This window comes from Plecotus auritus (assembly GCF_963455305.1).
Source record: "Plecotus auritus genome assembly, chromosome: 1".
NCBI classification, from domain to species: domain Eukaryota; kingdom Metazoa; phylum Chordata; class Mammalia; order Chiroptera; family Vespertilionidae; genus Plecotus; species Plecotus auritus.
This window is the reverse complement of record NC_137770.1, coordinates 68,268,426-68,287,679: the sequence shown is the minus strand read 5'-3', so window position 1 is coordinate 68,287,679 and position 19,254 is coordinate 68,268,426. Positions and strand designations below refer to the sequence as shown.

At 44.9% G+C, this 19,254-nt stretch overlaps 1 protein-coding gene across 2 annotated transcripts in view; it reads left to right on the top strand.

Moving 5' to 3' along the window:
• SQOR (sulfide quinone oxidoreductase) overlaps positions 1-14,278 on the top strand; it is a 55,542-nt gene extending 41,264 nt beyond the window's left edge. The window contains exons 7-10 of one of the 2 annotated variants that reach the window (XM_080662579.1): positions 3,470-3,653; positions 12,077-12,144; positions 12,417-12,595; positions 13,967-14,278. In XM_080662579.1, the coding sequence (XP_080518705.1) occupies positions 3,470-3,653; positions 12,077-12,144; positions 12,417-12,595; positions 13,967-14,024 (489 nt within the window). In that variant the 3' untranslated portion in view covers positions 14,025-14,278. The remainder of the gene's footprint in view (positions 1-3,469; positions 3,654-12,076; positions 12,145-12,416; positions 12,596-13,966) is intronic. The other variant, XM_080662580.1, reaches the window with a different exon arrangement.
• The last annotated feature ends 4,976 nt before the right edge of the window (positions 14,279-19,254 follow it).

Genomic DNA, 19,254 nt, shown 5'->3' with positions numbered 1-19,254 from the left:
ACAGTTGACATACAATATTATATTGGTTTCAGGTGTACACCCTAGTGATTAGACTTTTATATAATTTTCAAAGTGATCTCCTTGGTAAGTCTAGTATCCATCTGACCCCATAGGTAGTTATTACAATACTAGAGGCCCGGTGCACGACATTTGTGCACTCGGGGGGTGGGGGGGTGGTGGTCCCTCAGCCTGGCCTGTGTCCTTTCGCAGTCTGGGAGCCTCAGGAGATGTCTGACTGACAGTGTGGGCCTAAGCTGTCAGTCAGACATCCTTAGTGCTGCCACGGAGGCAGGAGAGGCTACTGCCATCGCGGCTGGCTCACCAGCGGTCAGCCCAGCTTCTGCCCCCTGCATTAAGCCTCTACCCCCTGGTGGTCAGTGTGAGTCATAATGACCGGTTGTTTCACTAATCAGTCGATTTGCATATTACCCTTTTATTATATAGGGTTATTGACTATATTCCCTATTCCACACTTCATATCCACGTGACTTTTTTTAAACAAAATTTTTATTGTTGAAAGTCTTATAAAGGTCCTCCCTTTTCCCCCATTAACTTCTTCCAGATGGCTCCCATCCTCCCTTCTCCCCCAGGCCCTCACCACCCCATTGTCTGTGTCCATGGGTTATGCATATATGCATACAAGTTCATTGGTTGATCTCTTCCTACCCACCCTGCCCTGTCTTCCTCCACGTGACTTTTTATAACTTTCAATTTGTACCTCTTAATCCCTTCACCATTTTCACCCATCCTCCTTACCCTCCGGTCTAGCAATCATCAGGTCTCTATAGCTATGAGTTTCTGTTTTGTTTGTTTATTTCATTTTTTAGGTTCCACATACAAGTTAAATCATATGGTATTTGTCTTTCTCTGCCTGCTTTATTTCACTTAACATCCTTAAGGTCTATGTTGTAGCAAATGGCAAGGTTTCATTTTTTCTGGTTGAGTAATATTCCATTGTATATATGTACCACATCTTCTTTATCCGTTTGTCTATTGATGGATACTTAAATTGCTTCCATATCTTGGCTATTTTAAATAATGCTGCAATGAACATAGAGGTGCATATATTCTTTCAAATTAGTGTTTTGGGTTTCTTCAAATATATTCCCAGAAGTGGAATCGCTGGGTCATAAGGCATTCCATTTTTAATTTTTTGAGGTAACTACATACTGCTTTTCACAGTGGCTGCACTAATCTGCATTTTCATCAACAGTACATGAGGGTTCCCTTTTCTCCACTTTCTGAAAAAACACTTGTTAATTTATTGATAGTAGCCATTCTGACAGGTGTGAGGTGCTATCTCATTGTGGTTTTAATTTGCATCTCTCTGATGATTCATGAGGTTAAGCATCTCTTCATATGTCTATTGCCCATCTGCATGTCCCCTTTGGAGAAGTGTCTATTCAGGTCCATTGCCAATTGTTTAATTAGATTTTTTGTTTTTTAGTGTTGAGTTGTATAAGTTTTTTATAAATTTTGGATATTAACCCCTTATTAGATGTATCGTGGATGAATATATTCTCTCATTAAGTGGGTTGTATTTTCAATTTGCTGGTGGTTTCCTTTGCTGTGCAAAAACTTTTTAGTTTGATATAGTCCCAGTTGTTTATTTTTTCTTTTGTTTCCCTTGCCTGAGGAAATATAAGAAAAAATATTGCTACGAGAAATATCCAATATTTTGCTGTCTATATTTTCTTCTAGGATTTTTATAGTTTTGAGTCTAACATTTCAGTCTCCTACTATTTCTTTTGCACAGGATATTAATTAGTTCAAGTAAATAGTCATGCCTTTACAATGATTATGTAAAAATACTGAACTTCTAGAAAGGTATCTGGAATTCATAAGATTTAAGCCAGCTTAAAAAAGTGGTTGTAGTTAACTGAAGCACTGCAATGCAGACATGGCCTTAATGATTTGGTGGATGATGGTTGTTGACCATTCCCTCCATTATCCCTCAGATGTGTTCAGTCTCCACATTCATTAACAGACCCAGTCTCAGGGGCCCACATCCCTAAAAAGCCACCCAAGATTACCCTGCAGAGCAGCACTGTGTGTTTTGCAGCACTCCTTCTTCCTTGAGGTTAACTCAGCTTATAATTGTCTGAAATTGGGAATAAATACAGGGCTCCTAGTGTCATCCATGACTGACAAGTCCTGATGAACCTCCTTATGGGAACTAGGGGCTATTAACTCTCACAAGGTTGGAATTGTCTTAATATGCTAAAGTTTTCACCTTAATAAAATGTTTTGTGAACATTTGAATCAATTTAGAATTTCTAGATGGAATTTATTAAAACTCAATTAAAAGAATAAAAAGGATGAACTACAAAAAGTAGAGGAATCCTATCTATGAAGAGGGAATATGCTAATTGACCATCATGCCCTCACAAAGATGGCGGCACCCACAGCCACAAGATGGCAGCGCCCAGTCCCCTTAGCCCTGCCAAGGTGGCAGGCGTGCAGCACAGCCGGGCCCACCCCCAGGCGGGCCCGGCTGTGCTGTGCGCCTGCCTCCGGAGTCCCCCAGTCCCCTCAGCCCCCCAGCCGCCCAGGGCTGGCCCGAGGCTCAGGTAACCAGGGTCGGCCGAGGCTTATGCTGCTGGCAGTGGCAGCAGCAGAGGTGTGATGGGGGCATCGCCTTCCCTTGATCGCCTGGTCGCCTCCCACCCCTGAGGGCTCCTGGACTGTGAGAGGGGGCAGGCCGGGATGAGGGACCCCCCTCCAGTGCATGAATTTTCATGCACTGGGCCTCTAGTAGTACATAAACAAACAAAAAGGGGCCAGTGCACCATTGCCAAGGGTAATCTTGACAGAGGTATTTGCGGGGGTGGGGAAGGGCGGGAATCCACGCTGCCTTCTACACTGTTCAGTAAACTCAATACTGAATCAGACCCCTCTTTCCTCCAAGTTGCCAGGCAATATTCTTACCAACCTTTATTTCATTTTAAATTGGTGTTTTGACTGCTTCCTTTATTTTGAGGGTTGACCCATATTTGGGAATTCCACTCACTTATCAGGTCCTAACACAGCCTTGACAAGTTTCAAGGACTCTGAGTACCTCTTTGCAGTCCCAGACTTTACAAGTCAGTAGATGACAGTCAGGGAGAGAGCAACTGAAATGTGCTAGGCCCTTTGTTTTAGTTTCAGTGACAGGAGAAACATCAATGGTTCTTTCAGAATGTTAGTGAGGTTCCCTCCAGTATCTTGGATTCCTCCAGGCGTGCTGCCAGAGGAATCATGTGGACTCTATGGGGAGACAATGTCAACCAAGAGCGTGATTAGTTATTTTATCACCAGACTCCAAAGGAGCCTGTAAGATCCTGGAGAAGGTGTAGATTAGTATAAGCACTACTTGTGTAATGCTCGGTGCAGCCAAAGCAGTGTATGGGTGAGGGAGGTGGAGGCAGAGCTTGTGGGGCTGTAGATATATGGAAAAAACACAAATTTGGATGCTCTCCTTTTTTTGTAGTACGAAATGCTTCATGTTACACCACCAATGAGTGCACCTGATGTCCTCAAGAAGAGCCCTTTGGTTGATGCTGCTGGCTGGGTGGATGTGGATAAAGAAACTCTGCAGCACAATAAGTACTCAAATGTGTTTGGGATCGGGGACTGCACCAACCTTCCTACATCGAAGACTGCCGCTGCCGTAGGTAAGATAATGTGCAGAGTTTCTTCCCCCTTCAAATGATGTCACCCCAAGGCACCATGGTAACTGAAACAATAATTTGGCACAAATAGCATTCCACTAATAACGAGGAAAATGACTTTGACTTCCCTGACACAGAATCATGTTGATTGTGTAAAGAAGAAAGAATGTGTTGAGGGCTTTGTATCAGAGTAGCATGACCTCTTCTGCCTTTTCTAGGTAAGAGAGGTTGTTTTCAGGGGAGAGTGCATTAGAGAGAGGTCCCCACTTTTCCAGCTCTCAGGAATTCTGTTACTCCTCCTAGTGCCACATGCTCATCCCTGACCTTCTCAGTCTGTGACACCAGGCAGGTTGGCTATTTTTCTTCTGCCTGAAACACCGTAAATAAAGTTAGAGAAGCATTTCTTTCCCCAGAAAACACATGCAAGTCAATGAATGCTTGCAGACCAGAAAATTGTCCTGTTAAGACAAACACAGTGGAGCGTGCCCTGATTGGTACACCATTAAGGTCTCCGCCTGGAAAATAAATTCTTCACCTCGATGTTCTGCATTAGCAGTGATGGGGAGAATTGCCTTGTACATTCTGTCCTCCATAGACAGGAACTGTCCTCTGTGGATGCTGTAAAGCACAGACCTCCCTGCTGATGGGAATGGCAGTGTTTTGTGTGAATTGTACACCTGCAGCTCATGTTGCATTACTTTCGCTGACTACTTCAACCCAAGAAAGACTTTCAAGGAAACCCACTGAATATCTTTTCCACTTTTTTTTTGTTTTGTAATTCTCATCCAAAGGTATTTTTCCATTGATTTTTTAAAAATTTTTATTTTATTGTTTAAAGTATTACAAATAGTAGTACATATGTCTCCTTTTTACCCCCATTGACCTTCCCCCGGCCTCCCCTACCTTTAGAGAGAGTGGAAGAGAGAGGGAAAGACAGAGAGAAACATCAATGTGAGAGAAACACATAGACTAGTTGCCTCCTGCATGTGCCTCAAACCAGGGTCTGGACCGGGGAGAAGCCTGCAACTGAGGCTCCAGAATCGAACCCAGGATCCTTCGATCCACAGGCTGAGCTCCACTGAGCCAAACCGGCTAGGGCTCTTTTCCACTATTAATAGTCATTTCCCCCCAACATTTTATTTAAAAAATCTCATACCTATGAAAAATTTGAAAGTACAGTGAATACCATATATTCTTCAGGTATTAATTATTGCTATTGTTATATGGCATTTGCTTTATCACTCTATGTACATTTTTTTTCTGAGTTATTAGAAAGTGACTTTTGACTTCATAATACTTCACCCTCAAATAATTCAACTTGCATCTCCTAAGAAAAAGGACTTTCTCCTCTATCTCCCCAAGACCATCATCACATCCAAGAAATGGAACATTGTATTAGAAAATCATCTCATATACAATCCAGTTTGAATTTCTCCAGTTTTCCTAATAATGTTTCTATGGCCCAGTCCTCTCTTAAATGCATGAACCAGTCAAGGACTGTTAGCAGAGGTTAATAAAGGGAAGGGAAGCAAAGGGAATTGGATACTGAGCCTGTTTACTACACCAGGAAGCTACAGCTTCATACACACTCCAGGGTTCCACAGTATTACCTGGACAAGGATGAACTCCCCTCCCCCCTACAGAATTGGGAGGGAGGTGTTGGGAGGTAAGCATATGTGCAGTAGAAGTCAAAATGGCGCAGGGGGAAGTGCCTGACCATAGAGGCCTGGGAAAGGGAGCATTGGTCAGGGGGTGGACCCATCAAAAGCTTGCAAAAGCTTGGGAAGTTGATTGGTTATTTAGAAAAACTCCTGGTCTTTCAAGCCCAGGGGAACAAAGATTTCTCTCTCTCTCTCTCTCTCTCTCTCTCTCTCTCTCTCTCTCTCTCTCTCTCTCTCTCTTTCTCTCTCCCCCCTGTGTGCTTGTGCAGCCATGAGGGTCTACTAGATAACTGGAGCCCCAGGCAAACCTCTCTGGATTCAAAGGACTAAGTTTTAATATGAAATGCAAACTCTGGACACTGGCCTTTGTTTGGGTCTTGATAAAGACAGGGTTGGACTTTTTTTCATGGCCAGATGGTTGGAGGTGGGACATTGGGAACTCAGGGGCAATCCAGGGGCAGCCTTACTGAATAGATCTTGTCACACCATGATCTCCCATGCATGGGTCCTTGGAATGCTTTTCTCTGGATCCCGTGGAAGAGCCCGATTTCCCCAGGACCGCACACTACATTGATTGTCATGTCTCTGGTTCCCTTTAATCTAGAACACGCCCTCTAACATTTTTTTTTTAAACTTTTATGACATTGGCATTTTTTAAGAGTCCAGGATGGTTAATCTATAGAATATGCCATAATTTATAATTGCCTAGTTTTTTCTTGTATTTGGATTCAGGTTAAAGTTTCACAGGACCCTCCACACAGGAGGTTGTGTTCCTCCCACTGTGTTACTTCAGGAGTCCATTATGTTCATTTGTCTCATCCTGGGTTCTTTGTCCTTGGGATTTATAGGTAGACTTCAGGGCCATACTTTGAATTTACATTTCTCTTAATGGAAGGCTGCTGAATTTATATATTAAGTACTGTGCTGCATGTGAGACCCAGATTACCTAACTTTTGGCTTTCTTCAAAAAAACATATATCTGATTCTGTGTTCCAAATAGATACTATTAAATACAATTAAATGAAAATTCTAAATGAAGTCTTGCTTCCACCCCCTACCCCATCTTCTGAGCCTCTACATTCCCCCTGACCATGTAGAGAGCATCCCCACACTTATTTATTTATTTATTTATTATTTATTTATTTATTTATTTATTTATTTATTTGTATGTATTGTTAAAAGTATTACAGATGTCCCTGTTTGCGTGGAGGGCATCCTGTTGTTTTTACATGCTTTTTTTTTTTTACAATCTGTATTCTATTGTATGGTTGCTCCAGGGTTTATTTAACAAGTTCACACAACTTGTATTTGCATTGTTTCCAACTCATATTATTCTTAAACTGTGCTGCAGTAAACGCTCTTCTTTCTGTCATTTCACTTGCGTGAAAGTCTATTTGCTCTTCTCTTTGGTGTCCACTTAACAATAGTCTTAACTTTCCCATGATCTCCCAGGTGGATCTGCATTTCTGCCCCTCCCCAAGTCCTCTGAATTAACATTTCTCTTAATGTAAGGCTGCTGAATTTATGTGTTGAAAATACATAAATTCTTAACAATGTTTACACTTGTCCCACAAATCTGTCCCTGGCATTCCCTGCCACCAGCCAGGTGTCTTACCTCCGTCCAGGCCATCATACTATTGTGAGCGAGACCCTGTCTTGCCACACTGAGTCTGGCTTTCCTATAGCTCCTGCCTCTTCCTCTGCTTTTCTCTGCCCCAGGATTCTCCATGAATTACACACAGCACAGCCAAGACCAGCATGTGACAGTTAACAAAAGTTAACTGAAGGCTTGGGTGTAAAAAAAGGGATTATAATACAGGGGAGCGCCCCCTGCCAACCCAACTCAATACACCTCCACACACATGCACCTTAAACCTGGACAGTGTGACTGCTTCCTGGGTCCAAGGGCCCAGCCTCTCTGTAGGTGGCACCCTCTGGCCTCTTCTCTCCTTTTCTGTTGGCCTTGATGTCCTGCTGCAGGGGCCTCTTCGGGTTTTCTCAGTACAGATTCTAAATTCTTCATGGCCCTCAAAGAGGAATAAAGTTTTCCAAAAGGGAAATGTAATCTTTAGAGATGTTATCTTGCTCACAACAAAGATAGCTGGTGTATATCTATAATAATAAAAGGGTAATATGCAAACTGACCGAAGGGCCGAACAGCAGAACCGTCTGGATGACAACGCTATGACAAGGCAGGTGCGATGTGATTGGTTGGGGGGGGGGGCCCGCCATTGCCCCACGATTGCCCTGCAGAGGGAGGCTCAGGCCACTGACTGGTGGGGTGATCAATTGAGGGGGAAGGGGAGTGGTGGTGGGCAGCGCCAGGCCAAGGTGGGTTTAGGCGGGGGGGTGGGGCTGGAAGCCTGGGTGCCGGTAGCTGGAGGGAAGCCCCGGTCTCAGGTGCCAGCAGCCAGAGGGAAGCCAGTGCCAGCAGCTGGGGGAAGGAAGGCCTACCCTTGCAGGAATTTCATGCATCGGGCCTCTAGTATACATATATATCTATATGTACATATAGATATATGCATATCTACATATATATGTATATATAGATATATGTATATATGTGTATATAATAGTATTTATATATATAACTAGAGGCTTGATGCATGAAATTAGTGTAAGGGGCTCAGCCCTTGCAGCTGCAGTAGCTGACCTAGGCCCTCGCAGCCCCGGCTTTGTCTGGAAGGTTGTTTAGCTGTCCTGTCTAATTAGCATATTACGCTTTTGTTATTATAGACTAGTGGCAATGTGCACAAATTTGTGTACATTGAAAGGGAATTAAGTAGAAGAAATATTTTAATATCACTATTTGCCAAGTTCTGGGTATGGGTATCCGGCTCCCTCCTCTCCCCTGTCAGAGTCTGTGACAGCGACTGTGGGGACTCAGCATCAAAGCCAGCACCCTGCGGGGCTGCAGGACTCCCCTGAGTCCCAGAATCCCAGAGTCCTGGAGTCCCACAGCCCCTAGGGGCTGGTGAGGGGGATGAAAGTTGTGGCCTGGCTCTAAGAAAACTGCCCTGGGCCTCCCTGGGTTACCTCTGGGTTCCCCATGAAAAGGGCCAGAGGCGTCAGGGCTGAGTGCGGAGCCAGCGGTGGGACTGCGGCAAACAGCAGAACATGCCTTGGTGGGAATGTCTCTATCAAATGAGCTGGATAGGGGCTGTTTTAGAACGTGGCTGCCTGGCTACCAGGGTTCCACGTTCTGTTGGGCTACATTGTCAGGAATTGAGGACACTGCTCTTGTCAGGAAATGAAATCACTGCTCTTGTGTGGGGAGAAGCTCAGGGTAGGGGACCAGGCAGTGACCAGGGAGGTTTTCTGTCGTGTTCATACCCCAGATCAAGGCTGGGGGGTGGACGTGGAGTGTGGGCAGCTCCCACTATCCCAGGTTTATCCCGACACTGGAGCTGAATCTCATTTCCCCCGGGTGGAGGTGGTGTCCTTTGCCCTGATGTTTAGCCTGTGGGGACAACGCCCCGGGACTCCCCCGAGTCCTGGAGTCCCGCAGCCCAGCGGGGCCCACACCGTGGGGCTGCAGGACTCCCCCTCCCCCACGGAGTCCCAGAGTCCCGTAGCCCCGCGGGGCTACTCCCCTGAGTCCCAGAGTCTGGCAGCCCCACAGGGCGACTCCCCCGAGTCCAGGAGTCCCACAGCCATCTTGTGATGGTGTGAGGGCTTCACAGCGTGACAGCGTGAGGATCACCTAGGCTTTTAATAGTAAGATAGTATTTTTAAGCAGAGTTATTTATTATATTTTGGATCCTCTCATTCCAGTGAAAAATTCATTGCTCTTTTGGGCATCAGCAAACCACAGCCTGCTGGCCAAATGCAGCTTACTGCTTGATTTCATACACTGGCTGAGATGTTTTCTACAGATGAACATTTATAATCAATTGATGAGAGGGAACACTGACTCCTATTCTTAAGAAAAGAAGAATTCCATTCTTCTCATTAGTAGACTTATAGTACAAGAAGTTATTATTATACTTTTTTTTACATTTTGAATTTTGTTAATAAAGATTTTTGTTTTCTCATGTTATATAATAGCTTTGGTTTTGCCTCTTTGCCCACAAGGTCTAAAATTTTGCTTTACAGAAAAATTTGCTGACCCCTGATTTTTGGGGATTGCAAAATAATCACTTTAATTAGCATTTTACAATAGGTAGATAATCCATCTTTCCTTAGAAGTCAATCCAGTCTCCCATCTCTAGAGACACAAACTGCTTGTATTTTTAAAAGGGCAGTCTTTTTAAAAATACATTTTTTGATTACAGTTGAGATACAATATTATGTTAGTTTCAGGTGTAAAACATAGTGATTATACATTTATATACATTATGAAGTGATTGCTCCAATAAGTCCAATACCCATCTGACACCATATATAGTCATTACAATATTTTTGACTATATTCCCTATGGTGTACATTCCTGTGACTATTTTTATAACTGGCATATTTGGTTTTGTTTTGTTAATTCTCACCCAAGGATATTTTTCCATTGATTTTTAGGGAGAGTGGAAAAGAGAGGGAAAGACAGAGAGAAACATCTATATGAGAGAAACACATCGATTGGTTGCCTCCTGCACAAGCCCCGACCAGGGCCCAGGCTGGTGAGTAGCCTGCAACTAAGGTGCATGCCCTTGACCAGAATCGAACCCGGGATCCTTTGGTCCACAGGCCGATACTGTCCACTGAGCCAAACCAGCTAGGGCCATTTTGTACTCCTTAATCCATTTTTTTTTTTTTTTTTTTTGCCCAGCACCCCAAACTCCCTCCCATCTGGCAACCACCAATTTAAAACTGAACACTATTCTGGGATTAGATAATATTAAAGAATTATTGCTAGAAATTTGGGTGTAAGCAAGTTATTGTGTTTGTGTTAAAAAACAAACAAAACACCTCATCTATCAAAGATATACACAGAAATATTTATGGGTGAGTTGCTATGATGTTTGCTCTAAAAATGCTCCAGGAAGAAAAGTGGCATGTGTGATGGGATAGATGACAGAGTTTGAAAATTTTCATAATAAAAAAGGCAGTCTCCCATTCTTGCCACCAAAAAATAAAAACGGCTATCTATCATACTATCTAATAAAAGAGTAATATGCAAATTAACCATCAGTCTGCTACACCCACAAGCCATGCCCACCAGCCAATCAGGAGCGAGTATGCAAATTAACCCCAAACAAGATGGCTGTGGCCACGGAGCGAGCAGGAGGCATGGGTTTTCCAGGCAATGGAGGAAGCCAAGCTTTCGGCACACCCTGGCAGGCCCAGGCCTCCACTCAAGGCTACAAAGTTTCAATTATAGAAGATAAATAAATCCCAATAAAAATGGCGGCAGCCATGGAGCTGGAGAGAGCAGGAGGCTTGAGTTGCCCCTGGTGACGGAGGAAGCCAAGCTTTCTGCACACCCTGGTGTGCCCAGGCCTCCACTCAAGGCTACAAAGTTTCAATTATAGAAGATAAATAAATCCCAACAAAAATGGCTGCGGCCATTGAGCGAGCAGGAGGCTTGGATCTGCTCCAGGCTACAAAGTTTCAATTATAGAAGATAAATAAATCCCAGATACCAGGGCCTCTGCTTGGGTTGCTGGGGGGCATGGCCGGCCTGCAAACCACCACAGGCCCCTCACCCAGGCTGCCCCACACCCCAAGGGAACCCCCACCTGGATCCGGGACACCCTTCAGGGCAAACCAGCTACCCCCCCACCCATGCACCAGGCCTCTATCCTATCTAATAAAAGAGTAATATGCAAATTGACTATCACTCCAACACACAAGATGGCTGCCCCCATGTGGACACAAGATGGCCACCACAAGATGGCCAGCAGGGGAGGGCAGTTGGGAGGGACCAGGCCTGCAAGGGAGGGCAGTTGGGGGTGATCAAGCCTGAAGGGGAGGGCAGTTAGGGATGACCAGGCCGGCAGAGGAGGGAAGTTGGGGGCGACCGGGCCTGCAGGGAAGGGCAGTTGGGGGGGACCCAGGCCTGCAGGGGAGAGCAGTTGGGGGGGACCAGGCCTGCAGGGGAGGGCAGTTAGGCATCAATCAGGCTGGCAGGGGAGTGGTTAGGGGGTGATCAGGCTGGCAGGCAGAAGCGGTTAGGGGCAATCAGGAAGGCAGGCAGGCGAGCAGTTGGGAGCCAGCAGTCCTGGATTGTGAGAGGGTGCAGGCTGGGCTGAGGGACACCCCCCACCCCCATGCACAAATTTCGTGCACCGGGCCTCCAGTCTATCTATAATCTATCTATCTATCTATCTATCTATCTATCTATCTATCTATCTATCATCTTCTATCTAATCTGGTCCAACCTCAGGGCAGTCCAGTACAGAGGAAAGCTCACTGTTTGGCCTAATTGATATACTTAGGCTATTAATCTAGGCTGGGACACAGGGACATCCCAGATGACTAGGGGATACGGAGCAAACAGATCAAGTGACACCCACTGAACTCTAGGAGGAGGGGGGTGGGGTTGGGGTATTGTCTCCCTTATAGTCCTTTTGTTTGAAATTGCCAGTCCTCCTGTTAGAGAGAGCTGGCTCGTCAGTGTCAAACTTGTGGAGGCACTTATGTGGGCCTTTGATGAACTGAAGAACCCCTTCTGGTATCCAGAACTTCAAATAGTAAGAATCATGTTCTAGTTAAAATTTAGTAGGATGGGGAATGGAGCCTTCTTAACTGGTTCACGTTAAAGTTATCTGCAAATGAGGTTTTGTGAAAAACCTAGATGCTTATATTTTTCTGACTTTTCCATTTCTCTTACAGCTGCCCAGTCAGGAATCCTTGACAGAACAATTTCTCTGATCATGAAGAATGAAGCACCAGTGAAGAAGGTTTGTAAGAGTCAGAGTCTCAATTATCATCTTCCATTCTGTGTGAAAACAATGTTTTCCTACAATGTTGGCACTTTCTTAATTAGTTTCTTTAATATAGCCATTGCAATTGTTGCCTTTAGTACTACTTTTTGTTATACAATCTTCATTTTTCATGGTATAAAAAAAAAGAAGAAAATTTGCAACTGCTCAGAGTAAAGAATAAATTCTAAAGTATCTATATAACATCATGAAAAAAGCCACTTTCCAACTCAGTTTCATTACAATTTTAGTATGATGGCTACACGTCATGTCCACTTGTGACGAGCTACAATCGCGTGATTCTTGCGGAGTTTAACTACAACTTGCAGCCACTGGAGACCTTCCCCTTTGACCAGAGTAAAGAGAGACTTTCCATGTACCTCATGAAGGCCGACATGATGCCCTTTCTGTACTGGAATATGATGCTAAAGTAAGTGCATCGCTGGGGGAGAGGCACGTCTTTTAGCCTATCGCACCCACTTGTGCAGGGTGATGGTTTTTTCTCCAGCTTCAGGAGAAATCATGACCCAGAGCCCAGGATTGGTCACTGGGATCCCCCTTACTGTGCTGTTTCTCATGGTCTGGTGATGGCAGCCTGCAAAGGTTGCTGGATCCTCAGCCATACTTGGTGTGAGAGAGGCTGCCCTGGGTGAGGAAAGGGAGTAGTATATCCACCACCCACCGGGGTCACAGCCTCTTCTCTTCATTATTGGCAGCAACCAAGTCTTCTCTCTTTCATGTTCTGGCTTCTTCTCACTGCTGGATTAATAATAATAGTAAATCCTGGTAAATAGTTTTTTGTGTTGGTCACTTACAAGCTGTGTGTCTTAGGGCAAGTTGTTTAAACTCTCTGTGTTTAACTTTTTAAAAAAAATTCTTTATTGTTTAAAGTATTACATATGTCTCCTTTTTCCCCCATTGACCTCTCCCCAGCCGTTCTTACCCCCAGCACATGCCCTCACCCCTCTACTGTATGTGTCCATGGGTTATGCTTATATGCATGCATACAAGTCCTTTGATTGATCTCTTATCCCCCCAATCCCTCCTGATGGCCTTTGTTTAACTTTTTTATCTGCAAATGAAAGTAACCTCAGAGGATGGGGATTAATGAGGTAACACAGCTACATAGTAGGCATAGTAGGCATAGTAATGCATAAATAGAGTAAGAACATTTAATAATTCTTTTTCTTAGTTCCAAACAATGAAAATCTCATTTGACCTGTACAAACTACTATGAGATAGGTAAGTCAAGGTATCTATACTAGTGGTTTTCTTTTTATACTAGTGGTTTTCAACCAGAGTAATTTTGCCCCTCAGGGGGCATTTGGCAATATCTGGAGACATATTTGGTTGTCACAGCTGGAGGGGATGCTACTGGCTTCTTGTGAGCAAAGGCCAGGGATGCTGCTAAACACCCTACAATGCACAGGACAGTCTCCACAACGAAGAAATAGCTGGTTCATAGTGTCAGTAGGGCTAAGGTTGAGAAACCTGGATCTATGCTTTATTTATAAGCAAATGAAAGTAGAGAGGATTGCAGTTTGCCTGTAGTAGAGATAGCATGCAAGTTTGCTGAACTGAGTGAGCATGTCCAGGCTCACATAGCAAGTCAATGTCGAAACCAGAACTCGAAGCATGTCCCCTCCCAGTCACAGGATCTTTCTACCTCACAATACAAATCTTGCTTTATGTGCTGATAAGCATGTCTGTGACCTATCTGACTTTCCTTTCAACATCCTGCTGACTGAGGTCACTCCCATCTTTTCTGATGCAAATATCTTTTCCATGTCGTTTCTTACAGGGGTTACTGGGGAGGACCAGCCTTTCTGCGGAAGTTGTTTCACCTGGGTATGAATTAAGGATGGCTCAACCCTTGCTATCGCTGGGCGGCTTCTGGACCAAGATCACAGTCAGATTGGCCAAGAGCAGCATGAAGAACTCCAGACCTAACCCTGTAAAGAGTTTAGTGCTGGATGCTGGGTGACAGGGACTAAATGCCTCCCTTTCAAGTCCCTCTCAACAGCCACTGTTCAGGCTGCCTGGGATGAGCGTGATTCCTTGGAAATATTAAAATAAAAGAATAGACTTCTATTTTTTAACTAAAAGCTTGTCATTGAGATTCTATGAAAAAAATTTTTTAATCTGGATTAGTGGAATGAAAAGTCATAGCGCTTGGGAGGAAAAGATGGTGGTGATGGAATAGCTTTTCTGTCATGGACTCTGAGTATTCAGCAGATAGCTGGTGTAATTTCACCTGAGCCTGTTTGGATACACAGGAAACCAGGGTCATTCCAGGGAGAAGGTTTAGACAGTGTGTGTGACTGCCCTGAGCCCGTGCTGCAGGAGCACAGTGGAGTGGACCCAGCACCCCGCCACCACCCCTCTGCGGCCACCGCCCCTCTGCGGCCACCGCCCCTCTGTGGCACGACCGTGTTTGTACTGAGGCCACAGATGCGGTGGGATAGCGTGAATATTTCTCTCTTTTCCGCTTCCAGCTCAGCTAGAGAGCGATCCGGTTCCTGAGTAGGGGCTGCTGGAGATTGAGAAAATGAAAAAGAGACAGACACAGAGATAGAAGGAAAAAGCTGGGGCCGGGTGGGACCTCTGTCCTCTGACAGGGACAGGGACCCAGAGCCAATACAGCGTGTTTATTTTATACAGCAAAATACCAGGAAGTTTTACTAAAAGTCAAGACAAAGGAGATTATGTGCATTCTTGGGTGAGCCCAAGTCATATTCATTCCTGGTGCTTGGCTGGATTTAAATAACAAAACCCACCCCCTGGCACCTGGGCTGAAGGTCAAGCTGACAACACTCCTGCCTCTGGCAAAGCGAGTTTCCAGGACGTGGCTTTGCCAATGCCACTGGATTCAGCTGACAATAATTAAAGAAATGCCCATGTGCCTTCCCAGGCGCTCTCTACAGGATACTAGTGCTGTACGATGCGGGACTTCTTTACTGGGCAACTTTGGCTCCAGGATTCCCCATCAACCTGGCTGAAACTTTCTTAGAACTGTATCAGGTGTGCGATGCTCCTGGTCCCTCCACTTTTCCCAGGCGTCTCAGCTGAATCATGGTGTGAGAGCCCTCCCTGCCTTCTCTGTTAGACTCTGCAGACATTTCCCCGCCCTGAAGTCTTGCAAATGTAATTCTGCCATGGCACCTGCTTCCCAGAGAACTCACACACAGTGAGGATGGGGTTGGAGGAATTCTGATGTGTGTGGTAAGCATTTACTTCATTCAGTCCCAATTTGGGCCTTGAAAATTTTGAATAAGTTCACGTGAGAAATATGGCAGGAAATAGTTCCAGTTTAGTTCAGCAGTGACTTCAAAAAAATTTTCTAGTGAGTTTATTTGTAGAAGTTTATCTGGTTCATCTGGTATTTGAAAGCTTTATACTTTGCATATTTATAAACTCTGCCAAGGGGAAATGCATAGCAGTTTATGCAATGCCTTAGATTTTTACAGCAATTTAGAGTTTAAACCCTTGTATATTTCCTAAGATTGCCAAATCTCCCTGGTTTCCTGGTGTTCAGGTGACTTTGGTAACTGCTCAGGCATTCATTCATTCATTCATTCATTCAAATATTTACTGAGCACCTGCAACCTGCCAAGCACTATTCTTGGCCCAGGAGGCACAGCGATGAACCAGACAGAGAAGGGCCCTGCCCACATTTTTGTGGTTCCTCTTCTTTTCCTGCGATGCCAGGGAGCTTGCTGAACGAGGTCTTGGTTCCATTTGGAAAGTAGACTTTCTTTGGTGGCACATATTCTGGAAAAGAACAGGTCATCACCCCAGCCGCAGACCCCCACCCTGGCTCCAGGAGTGGAAGATGTTTTCTGGGGTCACCACACATCCTGGTTTGTCTGGGGTTTTCCTGTTTAACATGTTATCCTGGCATAGCTATTAATAGCATGTCCTTTCATGATCCAAAATGTCCCATTGGGACAATGGATTATATGATCACTCTAGTGATCACACTCACCCCTCCCACCCCAACCCAGTTCCAGAGTGGGAGAGAAGCGCTGCAAACCAGGGGCTTGTCGCCTTTGTGTGCTTTCACGTGAGGCTTGTGACTACTCTGCCCTGTCCTCTGAATCCAGGCAAAGAAACCCCGTGCCTTTACGGAGCTCCTGGCAGGCTGCTCACTGGGAGAGCTGGGGCTGTTCGCCTCTAGTGACCAGAGATCCCAGGAATCACCAGCCAGCAGCTCTTCCTGGCTATGGACAACAGTTCTGGCAAGGCTGGCTTCTGCATTTCAGGGGATGGGCTGTGATTCTAGGAGGGGCTGAGCTCTAGGTTGGGTCACTTGGAAATCCCTTGCAGAGTGAACTGGAGCCTCCTGGGTCTGTTTATGACCATGTGTCTGAATAAACCTCCAACCATCTGGGGATTGCTTTTGGGTTCACATTATATTGGGCAGAATTTATTGCCGAAGCTGGAGGGAGCAGTGACCACTATTGACCAGTACATTGGTCTCCAGCTTTCATTCCTCTGAGTTGGGGAAGATCAGAAAAATCTTGGCTTTCAAAATCTTATCCCCTTAACCATGAACGTGGGATTGGCCACAGGAGAGGTCTTCCATGAGACTGCCTCCAGTCATTAGGATCCTGCAGCAGGAAGAGGGCGTGAGGCCAGGGTAGGGACAAGGGCGGTGGTTTCTCCAAAGGTGTGCCGCAGGATGGGTGCAGTTTCAGGACGTGCCCTTAGAGGGCCCTGACTCAGCCGCTGATGACTTCAGAGTCCAGAAATGATGCCAACTGGACTGCTGACTGGGAAATCCCTCTCCACTCCTGCTCTTTGTCTCTAGAGCAACTTTCCAGGAATTAAAATTCCTGCCCTGGCATCAGCCCTGGGTGAGTTGTGGGTGTAATAAAAATAGCTGGGTGGCAGCTTAGAGGCCCTGGGATGCAGGAAGGGAAGCAAAGGCTTAAGTCAGCTGGGAGAACTCAGAGTTTCCAATTTAGAAGTTGTTTTTTTTTTGGAGGGGGGGGTAATTAGGAACACTTGTAGTGTTTTTATTTCTTATGTCTAATGTTTGTAAAAAATTTAGAGATCAGAGATAAAAGGAATAAAGTTTACTCCAAATCCATCACCCATTTATAACAAGTAATCCCATTTTGGTGGTTTTTTTTTTTTTTTTTTCTCTACTGACCTAATATTTCACATAAAGTTCCTGAAAACCAACAGGATCACACTGTAAGTATTGTTTTGTATATTTAACTAGTGGCCAAGTGCACAAATTTGTGCACATTGAAAGGAAATTAATTAGAAGAAATATTTTAATATCGTTATTCACCCTTTCTCTATAATAGAAGTGTCATCCAAATTCACAATCAACAATGACAGATCGAAACACACACATTCGATTGGCACTAGCAAGAGCTTTATATGTATCGTGCATGTGCGAGTCAACTTAGCCTTTTATATACTAGTATTTAGAATAAACTTGCTTAATTAGATTTGCTTTCTGATTTAGCTAAACTTTTTCCAGACCAGTGAAGCACCCCAACTTCTCTTTCTGGTAATTGTCAGCAACATAGCAGTAAATATCAACACGAAGCAGATTATTATTGTAGATCACGCAGGGAGAACAAAGGGTAAAATATTTAACTGCAGCAGTGTTTGACTATGTTCTGTGCATGAGAAAACCTGAAGTCATTTTCAAGGTCCACTATTTCTTACTTCTTTTTAGTTGGGTCAAGTTCTTAAGCTTTCTAAATCTCCGTTTTCTGGCTAATGGAAAGAAAATAGGATTCCACTGAGTCTCCTATCTACCTACTCCAGGACTTCTGTGAGGATCAAATGAGATGAGGCACAGGAAAACACTTCACAGACATTTGGTAAAAGTGTGAATGTTTCCACCTGGCTATAAAGCAAGTCGTGTGCCTGGGCTGAAGATACTGCAAGGAGGCTAGTCGCTAGGGAGAGGAAGCGGGTGTTGAAGCGGCGCCCACAGCGATGTTTCCGGGCTGGGCTGGGCTGTGGGCTGCATTTTGTGCCATGGGGTCAGCTGCTATTTGGTGGGCTGTTGCTCCAGGGTGGTGGTGGGGCCTGTGTCCCACTTGTGGGAAGCTGAGTGTTGCTTTGTCGGCGTCAGGTCTGCGGTGCCGTTTCTTTGTAAATGCACAGTGCACGTCACAGTAGCTCCTGCATTGAGTGTCTGCCCCCCTGGTGGTCAGTGCACATCGTAGTGAGTGGTTGGACAGGCAGAGGGACATTTAGCATATTAACCTTTCATATAGATAGATGTGCATTGAAGACCCAGTGGTTGGTTGTAGAGAGAAGGAGGAGGAGATTGGTGAGTAACACTCAAGGAGCACGGGTCATTTGTGTTGGTCAAGACAATTAATGTAACAAATGTGTGTCCTGTGCCTAGGTGGGTATTGATATGTAATTGGCTCTAGATGCTTTTCTCAGAAAATTCTACAATAATCCCATGAATAGAATTCTCAAAGGAATGGAATATTATTCTTTTTGAGGAAGGGGGCCTTTGTAACCCAACATTAAGAGTAGCTCCTCTGTTTTAGTGCACTGGGTAACTCCAGTCTGATTTTAAAACAGAATACCTGCCTCGTGCCCTAAGACCACGGACAGAGCTTTCTTTCAGAATGGGCTGGTTGTGATCACCTCAGGGAGGGAACAAGAGAAATGCTTTGGGTAAAATTGAAACTGGAGAACCAATGGGTCCAGGCTGCCTGTCACTACTTGAGCCAATTCAGCAGAGACAGGGTTTAATCATATATGAGCGTTTATTCTTTGTTTTTTCCGCGACATAAGTGTATTTTTAATTCCTCAAACAGCACACAGAAACACTTTCAGCAGCACACACGCACTTGAACATCAGGATGTTGTCCCTGGTGAGACACCGGGCACTTCGCCCCCTCCCTTGAGAGGACCTGGGGGGGTGGGGGTGGGGGAGCGCCGTGGCTCCAGACCCGAAGGGCAGAGGAGTGTGAGGCCACCATGGGAAATCCAAAGTCAAGCAAATAAAATAATCATTTGAAGAGGGAAATGGAGACAATATCAGGAAAGTTATCTTAGTTCTAAGGAAAGTCTTTTTTTTTTCTTCACGGTATAATGACTCGC